The sequence below is a fragment of the Anarhichas minor genome, unplaced genomic scaffold (assembly GCF_050575085.1).
Source record: "Anarhichas minor isolate MPS153535 unplaced genomic scaffold, ASM5057508v1 ptg000024l, whole genome shotgun sequence".
NCBI lineage: Eukaryota > Metazoa > Chordata > Actinopteri > Perciformes > Anarhichadidae > Anarhichas > Anarhichas minor.
Genome location: NW_027466470.1, coordinates 12,455,934 through 12,474,598, shown reverse-complemented (window position 1 = coordinate 12,474,598; position 18,665 = coordinate 12,455,934). Strand labels below are relative to the sequence as shown.

The 18,665-nt window shown below is 44.1% G+C and overlaps 2 protein-coding genes across 5 annotated transcripts; one reads left to right on the top strand and one right to left on the bottom strand.

Moving 5' to 3' along the window:
• The first annotated feature begins 448 nt into the window (after window positions 1–448).
• Window positions 449–10,904, top strand: LOC142956397 (dipeptidyl peptidase 9). Of its 4 annotated transcripts, none has more exons than XM_076097961.1 (21): window positions 451–602; window positions 1,876–1,966; window positions 2,121–2,359; window positions 2,509–2,621; window positions 2,841–3,014; window positions 3,659–3,827; window positions 3,963–4,073; window positions 4,201–4,329; window positions 4,421–4,482; window positions 4,581–4,681; window positions 4,976–5,153; window positions 5,273–5,432; window positions 5,553–5,632; window positions 5,859–6,011; window positions 6,379–6,514; window positions 7,407–7,552; window positions 7,679–7,825; window positions 7,919–8,071; window positions 8,508–8,650; window positions 9,299–9,410; window positions 9,749–10,904. In XM_076097961.1, exons 2-21 carry the CDS (start codon window positions 1,911–1,913, stop codon window positions 9,839–9,841), a joined length of 2,655 nt encoding a protein of 884 aa, XP_075954076.1. In that variant the 5' UTR covers window positions 451–602; window positions 1,876–1,910; the 3' UTR covers window positions 9,842–10,904. The 4 variants fall into 4 exon arrangements, with proteins under 4 accessions (XP_075954078.1, XP_075954076.1, XP_075954075.1 ...); XM_076097960.1 differs by having other exon boundaries at window positions 3,656–3,827; XM_076097962.1 differs by having other exon boundaries at window positions 499–602; window positions 1,876–1,928; window positions 3,656–3,827.
• A 2,236-nt stretch (window positions 10,905–13,140) lies between these two features.
• angptl4 (angiopoietin-like 4) lies at window positions 13,141–18,665 on the bottom strand. The gene is made up of 7 exons (XM_076098177.1): window positions 18,138–18,665; window positions 17,203–17,313; window positions 17,005–17,092; window positions 14,531–14,644; window positions 14,292–14,387; window positions 13,743–14,027; window positions 13,141–13,649 (listed from the first exon to the last, which is right to left on the bottom strand). Exons 1-7 carry the CDS (start codon window positions 18,663–18,665, stop codon window positions 13,465–13,467), a joined length of 1,407 nt encoding a protein of 468 aa, XP_075954292.1. The 3' UTR covers window positions 13,141–13,464.

Below are 18,665 nucleotides of genomic sequence, written 5' to 3'. Positions count from 1 at the left end.
TGTTGTGATTGGTACTACGAGACCTGAATATTTCAGTAAACATGATTGTTTCAACTCACCATAGGACAGACATCGAGTGATTTCAGAAAATCTGAAATTGAAATATTAAAACAAAAGTGATAGAGTCACACCAGTGGATTAAACACATTGGTTTATTGGAAAACTACTCATTAGTCTGTAATGACTGGTTTGGTACCTTATCTGTCATGTTTTAACCTTTTTGTTTTTTTTTGGTTGTCTCAACGGTTAATCTGAGTGGAGCATTAATGTCACACATACACAAGCTTATACACCGTCAAAAGTAGTACGTAGGAAATGTTGAAATACATTTTCTAAACAGTCAATTTGGGTAATAAAACAGTGCTGCCACATGCAGCGCAGCACTGACCATCACTGACGCCTCCTCAGAGCGGCTGTGCGGCTCTGAAAGAGTACCGGTGTGAACTCCATCAGGTCTAAGGTTCCTCCTCTCTCTCGCTCAGCTACATGTTGTGTGTGGCCGCTCTGGGCCATGGATTCAACCTCTAGCAGTTGCACAATCTTTTTATTGTCACCAAGCTAATACAATCCAGAACCTGATTAAAGAAACAGTGGCCAGATTGGTAAGTATTCTTCTTAATTTCAGCTTGTTCTGTCGTGACTGGCGATAAAGCGTCTGTTTTTCCAGAAATCCAGCAGCCGCTAGTTAGCTGCTCGCTAGCTTCCAGCTCGGTAGCTAACGGGTAGCTACCGCTAGTTAGCTTCAAGAGCAAAACTGATAGAAGAGGTCTGTCATGTCAAAATGTAGCTAACTTAGATTAGTTTTTTTCAAGTCGCAGTTTGTTAACTGTCATTTCCTAACAAGCTGGGGTTTCGCCATTCACTGCCAATTATAACCAACGTTCGTACCGTTTAAAATGTGAACACAAATGAATGTACCGGTGTTTTCCCCCGGTCTGAATGAGTAGTTGAATTCTGAGAACAAAGCTCTATTGTAAGCTAGCTAACCGATCACATTAACGTCTCCGGTATTTTACTATTCCACCCGACCTGTTACACACCTCTTAAAATAAGATTGCTATTGACCATTGAGTAACCCCGCAGAGACAAAATGGGGCCTTTTCGTGTAACGTTATACCGTTACAAGTTGCAGCGTAATTCTTTCCATTTAACATATTTTACATAGTAACACAGAGGTTAAGTTAACGTTTACTGTGCAGGGGAATACAATCAGTATTATAGACACTCTACTTCTTGTACAGGCACAGAAATAGTCAGATCTGAACATTTTGGTTAATCTCCATCCGTAAATACACTATCATCCCACTCCTTACACAGATACCCCTAGTGGGTACCAGGTGACAGTTTAACCTGTGATACTGGTTGTTGTTGGATTGACTCTTCAGCTGGTGACTCAAGATGAGGTATTATGCTGGTTGTATTTGTTGTGAGTTAAGGTGCCTCACCACAGTACCTGACCAATCTGCCACTACTTCTTTAACACGGTGTGCGTCATGCTAATCCTTTCCCCAACACAGAAGGATAAAGGGAGGAATGTGAGGTATTCCCTGTACTTCATCCGTACATATCCATCCAACACATGAGAGATTTAACAGGAATTACAATCCCTTTGTGTCAATCTGGTCTGTAGTTATGGCCGTATGGCTCCATGTTTCTGAGTCAATATTCTTAAAAGTCTTCATGAATGATTTCTGTTTTTCCTCTTGTCTTTGAGGCACATTGTGTTGTAGTCAAACTGTCCCCCAGTCACGAATGTCTCATCAGTGAAGAAAGGAGAAAGAAATGTGTCTACCTACTGTCATAATAAGTCTGTGCCCCTGTTTACTCCGTTAGTTTTCTATTTTGAAAGATCTTAGTACTGTACTTTGTTCATAGGTTACGATATTGGAGTGAGGTGTGCTGACCGGTGAATGCATAGAGTCAAGAAGGTAAAACTTTGTGACAATAAAGAGGGTATCTGGAAAAGGTACAGTAAAGGGTTCATGTTATCTCCTTTTAACTGCTTTGATGTTTAGGAAGATGTATGAATAAACAATCTTAACCATGAAAGGAATTCATAAGTGCAGTTGTGTCTGGGTTCCTGCACCTCTCACCATAATCTTTCTAATGTCCACATCCAGCTGTGTGACAGTGAGCATGACGGCTGTGGACGGCCTTTCGGACAGCACAGAGGTGGTTGAGATGGAGGATGTCCCGTCTCAGTTCTTTGTGGAGAAACACACGTGGGAGGGCCTCCGTGACATCATCCACTGTAGCAGGAAGTACTCTGGCATGATCGCCAACAAGGCTCCCCACGATTTCCAGTTCGTGCAGAAGAAGGATGAGAACGGACCCCACTCCCACCGCTTGTACTACCTCGGTAAGCTGATTGATGCGTGACGATGGGGCAGAATATGATTGCCTCGTGATATTAAAAACAATCACTGTGTCAGAATTTCTCCTTTTCCACTCTAGCACCAGTTGTTGTTGTTGAAAAGGCCTTTTGTTTCTTTTCCGTGTGCGTACTAGGAATGCCTTATGGAAGCAGAGAGAACTCACTACTCTACTCAGAAATCCCCAAGAAGGTCCGAAAAGAGGCCCTCTTGGTGTTGTCATGGAAGCAGATGCTGGATCACTTTCAGGTGAATTCCCCTTCTTCTCCTCCCGATCGTGCAGGGCCGGTATCAAATAGCACTACTTTGAGATAAGCAGTCGCTGAAGGTGTGGTGAAATCACCGTGGTATAAACTATGAGAGGAATGCTCGCACTGTACAACCATTGTGCGGTTCTATGATCTTGGGGTGATGGGTCAGTTGAATGTGGTTCTGTTTACATCTGCTTACATCTGACTGTTCTTTAAGGCCACACCGCACCAGGGGGCCTACTCTCGAGAGGAGGAGTTGCTGAGAGAGCGCAAACGCCTCGGAGCCTTCGGTATCACCTCCTATGACTATCATGCCCAGACCGGCCTGTTCCTCTTTCAGGCCAGCAATAGCCTCTTCTACTGTCAGGACGGAGGCAGCAACGGCTTCATAGTGAGTACACGGCTGTTTTTGTCTTCAATTTGGAATTCTTAGATACTCGGGACAGCTGAGAGCTGTGCGTTTTATTGTATTTATAATAATTGTGATTGTAAATGTTGAATCTGTATCACTGCTGGTCTGCTAGTGGTATCATATTCATCATGCAATGCAAACGATGTTATGAGAGGCAAGATGATCAAAATACCATATTACCCTTTTCTATAGGCCAGCCTTCCGGCTGTCTCAGAGATGCCAAATACGCTCTAAAGCAATCTTTTAACCTATAGTGTCTGTATAGCAAATGTTGTGTTATGTTTGTCACAGTCGTCCTCTTCGTCGTCCTCTTCGTCGTCCACTTTGAGCTGCAGGGTTGAACCTGGGATACTGATCAAGATTGTTTTAAGTGTCTCATTAAATTTGACCCCCTTTGCGTTGTGATTGTTCCTTCGTGTTTGTGCCTTTAGTAGCTTTGATAAGCTACTTTAAATGAGTGGAGGGTTAAATTATTTAGGGAGATTGAGTTATAATTCTAATCTCAGCACCTCACTGTGGCTAGTGTACCTTTTCATGTCTTCAGTGAAGACCATCCTTGCATCAGACAGGTCTCTCGTCTTCCGCTTGCCTTGCACTAAGATTGTGTATGTTGCTTTTAGCAGTCTGCTCCTGTAAAGCCCGTGGAGATCAAGACCCAGTGCTCAGGGACCCGCATGGACCCCAAGATCTGCCCTGGAGACCCTGACTTCTTAGCCTTCATCAACAATAATGACCTGTGGATAGCCCACATTAAGACTGGCGAGGAAAGGAGACTCACTTACTGCCACAAAGGTCTGGAGGCAATAAAATGTCGCGCAATAAGTAGCTTTACATGCTCGAGTATCCTCTTTAAATTACAAAAGAACAACAATTGTTCGATTTCCCCTGTATTTTCATCATCATCTCATACTACTTACCTTTCTCCAGGTGTGGATAATGTAAAGGAGGACCCCAAGTCTGCAGGTGTAGCAACATTTGTCATCCAAGAAGAGTTTGACCGTTTCACCGGTTACTGGTGGAGTCCCTCGGCAGTGGAAGGTATTTTTTATACCTGTTTTAAAAAAAATAGTTTTACCTCCATCTATGAAATTAGTTCATTTTGAGTTTGCATCCACTATTTTCTGTATACACTTCCCCCAAAACAGTTTTTTTATCCCCCTGTCAGACCCTAACGGAGGTAAAACGGTGTACCTGCTGTATGAAGAGGTGGATGAGACGGAGGTAGAGATTATTCATGTTCCATCTCCGGCACTGGAGGAGCGTAAAGCAGACGCATACAGATATCCCCGTACAGGTCAGTGCTGCCTACACTGTGTGCACACAGCAGTTAAATGTAAAAAATGAATTTCTATCATTTTACATTTTCCTTACGTCTTTACTTACAGGTAGCAAAAATCCCCAGGCTACCCTCAAACTGGCAGAGATCAAGACGGACCACCAGGGAAGAGTGAGTCTTTCACTGCCGGTCTTTGTCTTTTTTGCTTCTTCGCTTCTTCAAAATCATATTCAGGCGTTCCTAATGTGTGTTCATGGTTGTAATTACAGATTGTGAGCACACAAGACAAAGAACTGGTCGTCCCCTTCACCTCCTTGTTTCCTGGGACAGAATACATCGCCAGAGTAGGCTGGACGAGTGACGGCAAATAGTGAGTGCGGTTATTCTCAAAATACATACCACCAGAAGGTATACAGCCTGGTATTGGGACTAATATAGTGACATGAATTGGGAAACATGTGGACACAGATAGTAACGGCTGCGACGGTTTGGGTATTTGAACCAAACTCTCTGTTCAAAATGTATCACTGTGCATTGTTGAACTCACGCTGAACCACGTCTCCTAAACTGCGGTATCGACCGCACCTTGACTGGACAAGATGCTTCTGTTTATGATTTCTTCTAATGCGATCTTCTGAGTTCCGTCTGCTCCGTGTCGCTCTAGTGGCTGGGCGGTGCTACTGGACCGCAGTCAGAGAAAACTACAGCTGGTCCTGCTGCCTCCAGCCCTCTTCATCCCGGTCACAGATGACCCAGCTCAGAGGCAGGAGAGTCTGGAGGCCGTGCCCAGTAACACACAGCCGTACATAATCTATGAAGAGACTACAGACATCTGGATCAATGTAGGTCTTTCCACGCGGTACCCTTAAACTAATGTCTGTGATGTTTTATAATCAACGAATTGTTACGGTTGTGAATGCTTCAAGGATTCAGTAACTGACTGTTCTTCTCTTTTGTGCAGGTTCATGATATATTCTATCCTTTTATTCAAACGGCAGAAGATGAGTTTACTTTCATTTGGGTAAACGAGTCTAAAACGGGTTTCAGCCATCTGTATAAAATCACCTCCCCGTTACAACCGGGCTGCCACCGTTGGACGGAGGACTACCAACACACAGAGGGTGAACAACTAGCACATGCTCCTTCATTTCTTTGACGTTTTCCTATCAAATATTCATGGTTTCACGTCAGTGTTCCGGTGTGTCGAGGAGCATGTTGATTCGGTTATCTGTTTTCTCCAGGAGACTTCAAATGTGCAATCAAGGAGGAGGTTACATTGACCAGTGGAGAATGGGAGGTGCTGGCAAGACATGGTTCCAAGGTTAGCTTTATAAATGTATTTAAATGCAGTGAGCTCAACTGCAGAGTTTCTCAAATGTTTTTTTCCTCCCAACATGCTCGGGTTCAACATTAAAACACGAGTGATACAGAACTAAGTTGATATGTCAGTGGCTCCATCATGTCTTTATAGTACGTCTCAGCATCATGCCTCGGCCTCACTGCTATTGTCTTTTCATTGTCCTTTTAATGTTTCTCCCTTTTGTTAGATTTGGGTGAATGAGGCATCGGAGTTGGTGTACTTCCAGGGCACCAGAGACACTCCTCTGGAGCACCACCTCTACGTGGTCAGCTATGACTCACCTGGAGATGTGGTCAGACTAACCAAGCCTGGCTTCTCTCATAGCTGCTCCGTCAGTCAGGTAAACCACTCATCCAAATACATACCTGCGCATGTCATTAGTCCATTCATTTATTTTCTCATCCAGATGTTCGTTTATCCATATTCATAACAGCCCACAATGTTGTTGAGATATTGCTCTCTTCACAATGTGGAAAAAAAAAAAAAGCTGTCAAAGGCATAGTTTGGATGAATCTGCAGTATAAGGGATGAATGTATTTTACATTGACGGTGGCTCATGTTGGGCTTTAACTCAGATCCTTGTAGCATGTGGTGTTGCATTATAATTCCTCCCTCAGCCTTTCCCTTCCTTCTTTGTCGGCTCTGTTTTGTACATAATTCTTTATTTTAATATATTTTGCAACTCTCTCCCTTCTCTTATTCTGCAGAACTTTGACTTTTTTGTCAGCCACTACAGTAATGTGAGTACGCCTCCATGTGTCCACGTCTACAAACTGACCAGCTCAGAGGGTGACCCACTACACGTGCTACCTGAATTCTGGGCCAGCATGATGGAGTCACCAGGTAAACAGCACGTGACAGAGTTTGTGTTTACATTATTGGACTCGCTCAGTTTTTCTTAGAGAGCAGTCTGGCCACGTTTGAAGGTTCCCCACGACAGTCTGTGCTTTTATTTTTGGAACAATCAATGGAGTCTGTAGGGGAGAGGGGAGGTCTGGCTTTGATTAAATCAAGGACAGTCAGTTCGATCCACAGTTCGGTCCTCCAGACAATCCTGACAGCAATCCGATAATGTGCTGCTCAAACACGAGCAAGTCTTTTTCAAGGGAAGCCGGTGACATGAAGCTACAAATTGACGCTCGACACATTTCATTGTGTTTCGTTAAAAGCTACATTAATGAGCGCTTGGACAACACTTAAAAGGGCTCAGTGACAATGGAGCTGGCTACTCTTGGCTGTTTTGTTGCTTTTTTCGCTGGTAGTGTGAACATAGCATGATACAGGGGTCCCCCCTAGAGTCACGGCGCATGTTGGTGCTATTAACTCTCAATTAAACACCCTATTTTGGAAGTAGAAGAATGGGAAAGCAGAACAGTTTCAGAATTTAAATGTCAGCTGTAAAGGACAAATAATCCTGTACCAACCCCAGTACTGCAAGACATATTGCAGTAAGACATATTGCAGTACTGGTTCCAGAGTATCACTAACTTTCCAAAAGAAAATGTATCACAATCTAATGCCAAATCACTTATTTGGTCCATTTATTTTTACTGTGTAAAACAAATACAAGTGTTGTTTTTTTTAATCAACAAAAAAATATGCAGTGCACTTGTAATTTGCGTGCTTTCGTGTGTGGTTTTGCTGACTCATCCCTTTAAAGTTCCCCGAGGAGTTGATCCCTGATAGTTTGAGAACATGCTAACCTAACGAACACGTGTGTTCATGTGTCTTCCAGGTTGCCCGGGAGATTACAATCCACCGGAGATTTTTGACTTTCCAGGGAAGTCGGGCTTCCAGCTTCACGGGATGGTGTACAAGCCTCACAACCTGCAGCCTGGCAGGAAACACCCCACGGTTCTCTTTGTGTACGGAGGCCCACAGGTCCGTGGATACACATTCAGTTTAATCTGGGATTGGGATGTTATCAATATTTAGTGTTCACAAAATGTAGCTTTAAATCTGTATGACAGTGTAGATTAAAAAACAACATTTTGTGTACGTATTCAGGTGCAGCTGGTGAACAACTCCTTCAAGGGGATGAAGTACCTCCGTCTGAACACGCTGGCGTCTCTGGGCTACGCTGTGGTCGTCATTGATGGGAGGGGTTCCTGTCAGAGGGGCCTTGAATTTGAAGGAGCTCTGAAAAACAAAATGGTAAAGTATTAAATCCATTCAGTCGAAGAAATCGATTGTAATTTAACATGATGGAATGCCATAAAACACTCTAATGAACACTTGTCTCTTCAGGGTCAGGTGGAGATCGAAGACCAGGTGGAGGGGCTGCAGTATGTGGCGGAGAAGTTTAAATTTGTGGACCTGAGCCGTGTTGCCATTCACGGCTGGTCCTACGGAGGTTTCCTCTCTCTCATGGGCCTCATTCAGCGACCCAACGTCTTCAAGGTTGGGACGCTTCCTTTATCCTTAAACCATACACTCACACACTCATTCTGTGAGTGAGCATAGTAGTGTATCACCACAGCATGCACAGAATTCATTGCTTAATTCCTGAAGTATTTGATCTCAAAGTTTGAACTTGCGATGTAGTTGCAGCTTACATCCACATGGTGTCTGTGTTGCACAATGTGTTTGTTCATAACCTTTCTTCAGTAAGTATATTCACAGATAATTCTGTGAGTTACAGGGATCGAAAGTTTAATATTCCAATGTGTTTTATTTGCTAAATGTATATCAAACTGCGCCAAAAACATCAAAATATACTGAGCATATACTTTAGAATCATACAGTAAATCTAAGCAACCACCTTCTTCTCGTGAGTTGCTCTCCAGAGTAAGATACAGTGTTTTATTCTTCTGACTACGCTGTGCTTCCCTGTCAGTTGGCCATTGCCGGAGCCCCGGTGACTGTGTGGATGGCGTACGACACCGGCTACACAGAGCGCTACATGGACGTGCCCGAGAACAACCAGCAGGGCTACGAGGAGGGCTCTGTGGCTCTGCACGTGGACAAGCTGCCCAGCGAGTCAGTACACACACTTTTTTTAACAATTTTATAAGTTTAGTGCTTGAAACTTCTAAATATTTCAGGAGTTATTCAAACCAAGGTGCATAGATATCTGTACGTGTTTTCATGATGACACGTATTTCCTGTCAAATTCTTTGAAAGCCCCTGACACGTGATTGATGATTTGGGCATTCCCTCTTACACATGGGGGATGCCATTCTTCCACCAAATATTTGTGCTGGGGTCATGATGGTCCTGAACCTAAAATGTGAAAACAATGCTTTATGAAAACATGTCCATGCCGTGGAGCTGGTATTTTCTTTCTTTCAGGTGTGGACACGTTGGTGATCTGCATTGCGAATCTCTTTATAACAGCTGTTATTAAAATGTAGAAAAGTGAAATTAGGATTTACAAGTGGCAGGCTAAGGAAGCCCTGAGGGCCTGACAAACAGCATGTTGGAGCACTGCTCTATGATGCTGGAGTGAAACTAGAGTCTGAAGCCCTGCAGCTGCAGTATTTTACAGTTTCTGTTTTTTATTTCGGCTTTTCCTGTTTTACAATCATGAAGGGATTAATGGTGGCTGGATTAATGTGTTTTAATGGTTTGTCTTACTCGTGTATGGAAGCCCATCATATTGTAACCATGTGTTCCTTGTCATTCCAGACCCAACCGTCTGCTGATTCTACATGGATTTCTAGATGAGAATGTGCACTTTTTCCACACCAACTTCCTCGTGTCACAGATAATCCGTGCTGGGAAGCCCTATCAGCTTCAGGTTAGCATCACAAGCCGCCTTCTACCCACTTAACACATTTCTTAAAGTTGTTATATGAATGCTTCATACGAGGGGGACATAATCTACATAACTTTTCATCATAAATGTTTTTGTTATTATCTCTGCACCACAAAAATGCACAAAACCAACAACAAATGTGTTTTGTGTATTGCCTTAGACCGCTCTAATGTTAAATGGTAGTAAAAAAAAAAACAATTTTAGGGTTATATATATATATATATGAAGAATACCACTTGTTATGTTATGTTGATTTTACTGGATACATACATGTATCACACATCAGTCTGTAACGTGGTTGCCCTATTTCCATTTTTCAGGTTTACCCCAACGAGCGACACAGCATTCGCTGCCCTGAGTCTGGAGAGCACTACGAGATAATGCTGCTGCACTTTCTACAACAATACCTCTGAAATGAAACAACAGGGGAGAAGTGAAGTCTAGTTTCCCCCTCTGTCCTCCTTTTACCCCTCCAGCTCACCGCCCACCTTTACTCTCCTCCCCTCTCCCCCCCAAACCCCCAGTGTCCAACTGTTCACCCTGTCATCGAGAGAGCGTCACACGCTCTGCAGCCACGAGCCACTCTCTCCTATGAACTAGTCACATAGCCTTTCCACTACACTTCCCTCTTTCGCTCGGTCTGTCTCGTGTTGTTACTCGCTTGTTTGCGCTGTCTCCTCCATGCCCCCCCCCCCCCCCACACCCTGTGTACAGTCTGGGGTAGGGGTTACGAGCACAGAGATTTGGTGTCTCACCCTGAAAGCCGAACAAAGACAAGGAGAAATATTAGCAGGCTGTGTCACATTGACTCATCATCGCTCACCCGCGTCCTCACCTCTGCAACCATGATGGGTTTTTGCCAAATGTTATCGTGTTGTTTCCCCCCCCCCCCCCCGCTCTTCGCGCTGTTTTATTGACTTGAGTCAGTGGAAGGAATGGGACTACAGTTCACAGATATGAAATGGAATACTATACGCATAATCGCAGACGTGAGCTCACACACTATACATATGTAAGATACATACACTCACAAGCGCACACACAGAATTGCAATATCCTCCATACATGCTGTGAGTCCGTATCTCGTGGTTTGTGTAACGATGAAGAAAGGAAGAACACTGAGACTCTTCTGCTGTCCACTTGTTTTAACTGTGTGTTGTTTAAAATTAAATATTTTATGGATTTTTATTCTTTTTTCTTTTTTTTTAAATGCGTGCTGCTGACATGAGCCGGCCGCTCATTGATATTTTTGCGCCGTTCTTTCCCCTCACATTACATTTCTCGAGATGTCTGCTTGCCTTCTTAACACATAATTTATATTTGCCAAAGTACCTCTTGACTCTTGATCATGCTGGTATTTCCTTTTTTTACTGCAATAAAGACAACAGGAGGGTGAGCACTGGAGTCTTACAACAGCTTTGTACCACCGGAATTCAATTTGTACATGATAATGAATAAATGTATGAATCAATCACATGCTCTCTGTTCCTGCCGTGTTCTTATTCATGCATGTCATATGATCGCAGCATGTTTGGTCTTATTCACATCAGCAGCACCTGACCAAAGCGCCACCACTGCTGCAACAACGAGGGCTTTTCAAGCACTCCACACCAAGTGAAGCCGCATGTGCTCGAGGCTCTTCTGCCGCCTCTCTTTGTTGCCATGGTTACCTTTTTAATAATAGGGTTCTCCTCCTAGTCGGTGAGTGATGCCTGACCTTGATCTGATAGCACCGCAGGGATCAGATAAATCCCCTCGGCGCACACGGGCTCGGTGAGGAGCCTCAGTATGAACCATCGAGAAAGCGAAGGAGCGCATCTCCCTGTTCCTTTCAGAGAACATTTAAAATGAGGAGAAGATGGGATACTAAACTGCTGTGCTCTGCATTTCTCCTCTGCAGGTAACAAAGTGTTGTCCCCATGTTTTAAAATAACGCGTACTGTGGCGGCCAGGCACCGGCTGCACCGATGCGCTCGGAGGGAGAGGTCAGTTCAGAGCACACACTCCATCAGATCAGGTGTTACATAGGTTGATCCCGAGCCAGGCGGATCAGTAGGGATGAAACACTTTTAACATTAAGCCCAACCAAGGAATCACAAAGTGGTAACCTGAAAAATCAAAGCTGACACTTTGAAGCTCCTGAGGTTTGCTCCCACGTAACATATCTAATCTGCTAAAAAGATTGAAGAGATCTGCCACTTGTGGCTCAGTGAAAAGGCTCGGCTCCACTCTGTGGGTTTGGGACTGCAGGGGGTTTACAGAGAAAGTCTCGCTATCCAGACGGATTTAGTTGGATTGATAAAGAGTGACATGTTCAATCGATCGGAGAGGATTATTTTACAAATCTTAAAAATAAATCAAAACGCATATCTTGATTGTAAACCACAAATTAAACTAACCATTCTTCATAAAATGTATTTTTCCACCAGTAATGGGGAACAAGTTTGGCAACTGTAACACTTCTTCTTTTGAGGGTAATTAGCTTGCATTTGATGATAAACACGTTGCTTGAGTATAACCCTGCCCACTTATCTTGACTCTACTTGTGAACACATTTTTCATATGTTTATGTTGCACGCTATCAGAACAGTGAGTTCGAAGCATTTTTCATAGTCCCTGTTTAACATCCAAATCATAGCACTTCTTTTTGTGCAATCTTAGCCACTGTCTACCACAAATTTCTGCATGTAGCTATAATATTAAAATGTAATGTTTTTAAAATCGATACAGTATAAAAAAAAATACCAATATTTTCTGAACCAATTATTTGCTTCTGTGATATAATTTCTGTTTCAGTTCTGTTATCAGTTAAGTTGTATTTGTTGCAAACTGGTGAATACTGTCAAAGTCACACAGAAGAGACGGACAAAAAGCAATAATAGTTTAAATCAATTTTATTGGCTCACTATGGCCCCGACGACGGTTAAAGTCTCTTAAAAAACAATTTTACATCTGGCAAACACGACAAGGACAATATAAATTACAAACAGGTAGCACCGGAAATATATATATATATATATATTGATTCTTTAGCATTTAAATAAGGAAAGGGAACATCTACAATAGCAAAACCTTCAAGTCACAGAGACAACAATGTCACAACGAATCAGTAACATTACATTTCTGACGACATTCCTTCATACACTATGTACAAACCATGCCTCTCGTATTGAAATAAGTCAATATGACTCAATATCACCAAAATCTCCACAGAAAATTTAAGTCAGCGAAGAATATGCTTAATTTCATTCAAAATTGCAGACAGAAAATACATTGTACACAAGGCTGGAATGGTTTTCATTGCCCCAACATCAGTCTGAACACAGTTTACAGTGATTTATAACTTTACATAATGCTTTTGAACATGAATCTCATCATTCTAAGTGGAAAATGACAAAATAAGTCATTTACTTGGTCCGCTCCATTGGGTTTTTAATCCACCTGCATTTCACTCCTACATGCACCCTTTACAAGCGATTCTGAATCTGTTTTGAGCTGACAGTGCAGTTTACTTGCTACAAAACCACATTCAAGCTCAACAGCAGCCCACATACAGTTGACACCACATATCTGGTGATGCGTCTCTACTTGTTGGAAATCTTTTGTGGCTTAGAGCACAGCGGATGGGCCGGGACTCGCCCTGTGATTCTCTCCTGACTAGGGGCCCCTGCTTCGTGCCAACAGATGGGATCAACTGCAATAGTACGGCATACGGAAAACTTTCCACTGCAAGCTCGGGGTTTTTTTTTTTTGTCCCTTTTTCCATCTGTGGCTCTAGGTGCAGGGGAGGAATCTGCTCGTCTCTCGGAGAACAGAGCAGTGGAAACCTGAAACTCATTAATGTGAGTTATTTTTGCTTCTATTTTGAGGGCCTTGGCTCTAGTGTGAGCTCTTCCTCGCAGGGAGACAACCAGGGAAAATGGAAACCTCTAACTCATCAACCAAGCACCAAGAAAAGAAAGAACGGTCCAAAAATGTACGTCTTTCTCCCCCTCGTCTTTGTCTCGACTTTTTCTTTTTGTCTCTTTTCTATTCTTTATGCCTTGTTCACGATCACAGCGGGGGCGATCATCATCCTGCTGGACTTCAGAGGATAGTAGCGGCCCCTCCAGGTCTTCCAGAAGATGCTCTGCTTCCTCTGGTCCCGCTGCTTTGGAGGAGGGCTCTGGAAGTATCTACCGTTCAGGTTGGAGCGACCGCAGTTACTGAACCACCAGCCACCTGGCAAGACAAAGGACAAAATCATGTTAGGTCCCAAACTGGAAAATAAACTAACGGAGGCATTTATGATTGTGATTATCATTTACAACTCACCAGAGAGGTGCTTGGCGCAGTTGGTGTCGTGTTTCTGGTCATTGTCTTGGTCGTGGGTGGAAAAGGGCAGGCCGGTGGTGGAGTCGGTCACCAGGGAGCTCTCCAAAGGGCTGAAAGCGTCTTGCTTCTCAATCTTCAGCGAGTACTTGGTTTCCTGTCCGCCCAGCTGGAAGGGGAGGCGGACGGATGCTGAGTCACCGCTCCAGTCAGCCAGCATGATGTTGAGGATGTAGCCGCCATCTTTGGCAATGGAGTGGATCTTTTCTAACCCCAACCAGAACTCTCCTAGAGAAGAAGACAAAGAGAAGAAGAGAAATGGTGAGAAATGTACCCAGAGTGGAGACAGTGACTTGTGCTGTGTTGACTTCTGTTTGCCTTTGATCCATCGTAAGCGTATCAGCGATAAGATGCTTTTGGGGGATGGTTCCTGCCCTTTGATCCAGTGGTTGTAAAAGACAGTAATGCTGTGTGAACTAATCTGACCCTGGCTAGGACGGCCAGCACCTGTTTAGTTAGTGAGAGTGAGATCAACGTCAAAAGAGCATTTACCATTCAAGCTGCCAAAGCCTTTTTCGTAGGCATGCCATTGCTGATCAAAGTCAACTGAGCCATCTTGGCGCCTTTGGATCACTGTCCATCCGCCATCTGGACAGAAAGACAGAAACAGAACGATTAGAAAAAGTTGTACAAACCACATCAGTGTTTAAAGTCGGTGACTGATTGTCTAAGTGCTCAGCTAACCTGCACTGAGAAAGACACAAAGGTGAAAACAATTTCACTCCACTTACCAGCTGTCATCTCACAGAACACTTGAAAGGGCTCTGCATTTATTGGCTGGATGGTGTATTCCCCGCTTGTGCTCTCTCCTCTCAGGAACAGCTCATGACAGTCTGATGCCATCTCTAGAAGAAGAAGAAGAAGGGAAAAAACAATGTTTAGACAACCAGCTCCGTACAGTATCACTGTAATGAGAACAGTACGATCACCTTCTCACTACACTGCTGGCCATGCTATTTACATGACACTTTTCACACGTGTGTTTTGCTTCATCCTTACTCCCCTGAACTCTGTTGTTGTGATGAAGGTAAACAAAAATAGAAAGTTGAGTGTATAATTAAGGTTGTAAGTTTGCTGGGCCGCTGCCATTCACACCTAAGGAAGTCTGCAAACACTGAACGACTATTGTTCGGAGTGAGCCTATCTGTGAGTCTGGAGGTATAAATGTGTACCCTACAGACCCTTTGACCTAGCCTTAACAAGAGGGAGAGAGTGACAACTTGTGTCTCGGTTATAAATATGACCTTTCTCCCAGTTCCCAAGCGGACATCCCTGTTTATGGCTGCCTTGCCTTCCAGGCTATTGCGATGCACACACTACTACACTTTACATTCCTCAACCCCCTCCTCCCTGGATCGTCACACCTCCCTCACATGCACAGCAGCCAGTCGGTGACGCAGGAGTGCATGGCTGGTGCATGCATGGGGAGTGATCAGAGGGGGGGAGGGGTGCTGCTGTATAGGGACATCGGAGAAGGCCGTAACACAAAGCAGGGGACTCCCGATCACAGGACCAATAGCATCTCTCCAGTAATCCCTTTATAATCATGGATGACATCATCTTGTGATGCTATTTAATATCTTTAAACGACAACAAAATGTTTTTCGCTGATGTTTAATGGATTTTTGTTGTATATTTGCCTGCATATTGTTTTAATGTGACCATCCACACCAGCTGACCACAGAACCACAAAAACCTAGTTTGTGTGTCATGTCCGTTCCCTAGAGGTAGGATCTCTTGGTGGCCAGTTGTGGATGTGGTCTGCCTCGGGGTCAGGGGTTTTCCTGAACTTTGGCACACTTCTTGTTCATTACAATTTGAGAGAAGGTGGAGATGGAGTTGGGGGGGTTGTGTGTCGTGGTGGGGGAGGAGAGGAGAGGATGAATGAAGAGGAGTAGGAGGAGGAGGAGGGATGTCTGACTCCCTGACAGATCTAGGGGAAAGGTTACTCATTCTTGAGGGATATACAAATGTTTGTTTTACTCAAAAACGTCTTAAAAGGGGGGGAGGAGGAGAGAGTCTTCAAAACAGTGGAGGATACCTGTACAAAGTTCACAGATAAATATAGACTACTGTTTCCTATTTTCCCTCTTTTTTTCAGGCACATGGACAGTAATCTGAGGAACGTTGCATGCTAGATTTGTACAAAGCCTTCCCTCGTCATTTCCAGGTCCTCCCCCCTCCCCCCACACACACACACCACAGAAACGAACGGTGTGAGTAATCCTGTTGAGCTCTGAGACCTGACTTAAACACCCTCAGTCACAAGCAAACTTTCCCCCAGTTGAAACATTGCCAGAGAGACTTGTTTCTTTCCTCATTCCTCAAATTCGGCTGATGTCAGTTCTCTGAGGTTTTATTGTGACTTGTACTGACTGACTGGTCTCAAATCGTGCCTCAGCCATGTTCACCTTTCACCTACTTCTCATCCATGGCCATCAGAAACAGAGGTTTGACTGTTTTGTGTAATTTATTCCACAATTAATTCATCTGTATTCATTCAAATCTGCCATTTTAATTTGCATACATTTCTGTTTCATCTAGTAAATCCTCCCATCGTCCTTTTCGTCTTCTTTGAGGGCTAAACTGGCTTTCAGTGAGTGGGTAAGAAAGCTGAACATGTGTTTAAATTCTTCCCCCGTCGTGTGTATATCCAGTCCAGTAAAGTCTGGATGAAAGCATTCATTATGACTGCAGTCACGTTCAGATGGAAGCAGCAGCTGCTTGGCATGGCTTCACACCCAGGGCATCATTTACTGCCTTTGAGGCCACAGTATGAGGACCAGTGACTAAACTGAGCCTCATTCTGACTATCTTCATTTTGTATTTCTTATTTCCAGTACTTTATGTCCTGATGATGGAAAGAGGCAACAATAAAGATGCATATTATAGTTTACAGTTTGTAAGATGTCTACTTTATTGTTCACTAATTTAATTGTCTTAATGGTGTCCTGTATTAGTTGAATAATGCCCGTAAGATTTCACAGGCTAAAAGGCACAGCTTGTGCAAAAAGTTCACCCTATTTTGGCGTCACGCTGAGCAGAGACGCCTGTCCCAAGTTGATTAGATTCCTTGACTTTAATTGCTTGTGATTTAAGCTTCTTTATAGCCTCACTAAACAGATGGCCTCGCCACATTTGTCGTCAGATTTTGTCCAGTGGATTTAAGACGGTGTCAGGAGGGGATTTGGAGCGCTTTACTTACCGAATGGTGAGTCGCGTTGCTCGGAGACGACACTTTGCATGTCAGTGTTGCTGTTCCGCGAGGATGGTCTCTGTCGTGACTGTTGCACCTTTAAAAAAAAAAAAGAAGTTACGAAACATGAGATTGCAGAAACTTTGACAAAATTTGAAAGTGAATGCAGGTGCGTGTGTTTGCAAGCTGTTAGCGTGTCTTCCTCACCTGACTCTGCAGGGTCCTGATGCGCACATTCTGCTTGTCGAGCTTCTCCTGTTGGAGTCTGATCCGCTCCATCAGATCGTCAATGCGTTTGTTCTGACCCTCCAGCATCAGCTGACAGAAAAATGAAACAAAGAAACCACGTTTTATTTTAATTTGTTTTGCATTTTATCACTTTTATTCGACACGGTGCCTGTGCGTAAAATGTGCCCGTGGCGCAATATAATTTTAGATGACATCACCAGAATTAACACAACAAACAGGCCACTTGCAGGATTTCATTGAAAAACCCGAGACATAGACCATAGGCACATTTCCACCCCTTAATGAGAAACACATCAGTATGTAGAGACATGTTATGTAACACTCGGAGCGCGGGGTTTTCCATCCCACTATGAAGCCTTTCAGGCTCAAACACTGCATCGTAAACCGAGAAATTAGAAGAAAGCGCAACTAACATAAACCGGTTCGACTGTGCCATATGGAACCCATAATCTACAGGTTGTAAAATGTTCCAGCTGTGAAAAATTAGTCACACATTCATACAGCTGATGCGTGCAGACCTCTTTGTTCCGTAGCCTTTTAAAATGTTCCTGCACGTACTGCACGCTCTGACTCACCGCCATGCCCACCACCCGCTGCTTGCCCTTTGTGCATTTTGATTTAGTGCCTTTGAGCTCCCACAAAGACCAACGGTCCATGCGCACTGTACATCCAGTAACATGACTTGAGTCCCTTGAACCATCTGCTGCAATAAAACAACAGTTTGTACTTTGTGAGACTCATCTTGAATTTATGAGTACAGGAATTATGTTTTGCATACAGTGGTGAGCCTTATTTAGCCCCTTTTTTCCTCCCAAACTAACTTATTTAACTCCCCTTATCTTAATATCTTCTGCCTTCCCAAACAAATTCTCAACATAAACTCGCATTCTCACCTGGATGTTGCGAGCATCACTGTTGTTCTTGGCACCAGCGCTTGTGTCGGGCAGCGAAGCTTCTCCCTGCAGCATGCCGTCCACCCTCTCCTCCAGCCGGCTCATCCTCTCGCTCATCGCCCTCCTCTCGTGTTGCATCTCCTCCGCCTTCTCCCTCAGCTCGGCGGTGACGTTGAGCAGCTGTCCCTCTCTGTCCTCCAGTCCATGGGCTCGAGCCTTCAGGGCCTCCCCCTCCACTCGCAGCTTCTGGCTCTCCTTCCCCAGCTCGGCCACTGAGCGGTTGAAGACCTTCAGCTTGGTGGAAATGTCCCTCATCTGGACTTTGGTCTTGTCCACATGCTCCTTCAGCCCCTGGCCCAGCTGCAGCAGGCCGTGAGCGATGACGTTCACGTCATCCCACGCTGCGTACTGTACGCGCTTCTCCTTGGCGGCACTGCCGGAGGATGAGCCCCCTTTCTTCTCCAAAGGGAAACCTGTGCCGGTGAGCACCACCAGGCAGAGAGTCAGAGTTGCCAGTATTGTCTTCAT

Excerpts from the sequence above, each read along its gene's own strand:
- angptl4 (XM_076098177.1), bottom strand. The coding sequence starts at position 18,665 with ATGAAGACAATACTGGCAACTCTGACTCTCTGCCTGGTGGTGCTCACC. Across the intron at positions 14,645-17,004 it reads GCAACGCGACTCACCATTCG|AGATGGCATCAGACTGTCAT; the intron begins GTAAGTAAAGCG and ends TTCTTCTTCTAG. Across the intron at positions 14,388-14,530 it reads GTTCTGTGAGATGACAGCTG|ATGGCGGATGGACAGTGATC; the intron begins GTAAGTGGAGTG and ends CTTTCTGTCCAG.
- LOC142956397 (XM_076097960.1), top strand. The coding sequence starts at position 1,911 with ATGCATAGAGTCAAGAAGGTAAAACTTTGTGACAATAAAGAGGGTATC. Across the intron at positions 4,682-4,975 it reads TGGACGAGTGACGGCAAATA|TGGCTGGGCGGTGCTACTGG; the intron begins GTGAGTGCGGTT and ends GTGTCGCTCTAG. Across the intron at positions 7,826-7,918 it reads GAGCTCTGAAAAACAAAATG|GGTCAGGTGGAGATCGAAGA; the intron begins GTAAAGTATTAA and ends TTGTCTCTTCAG.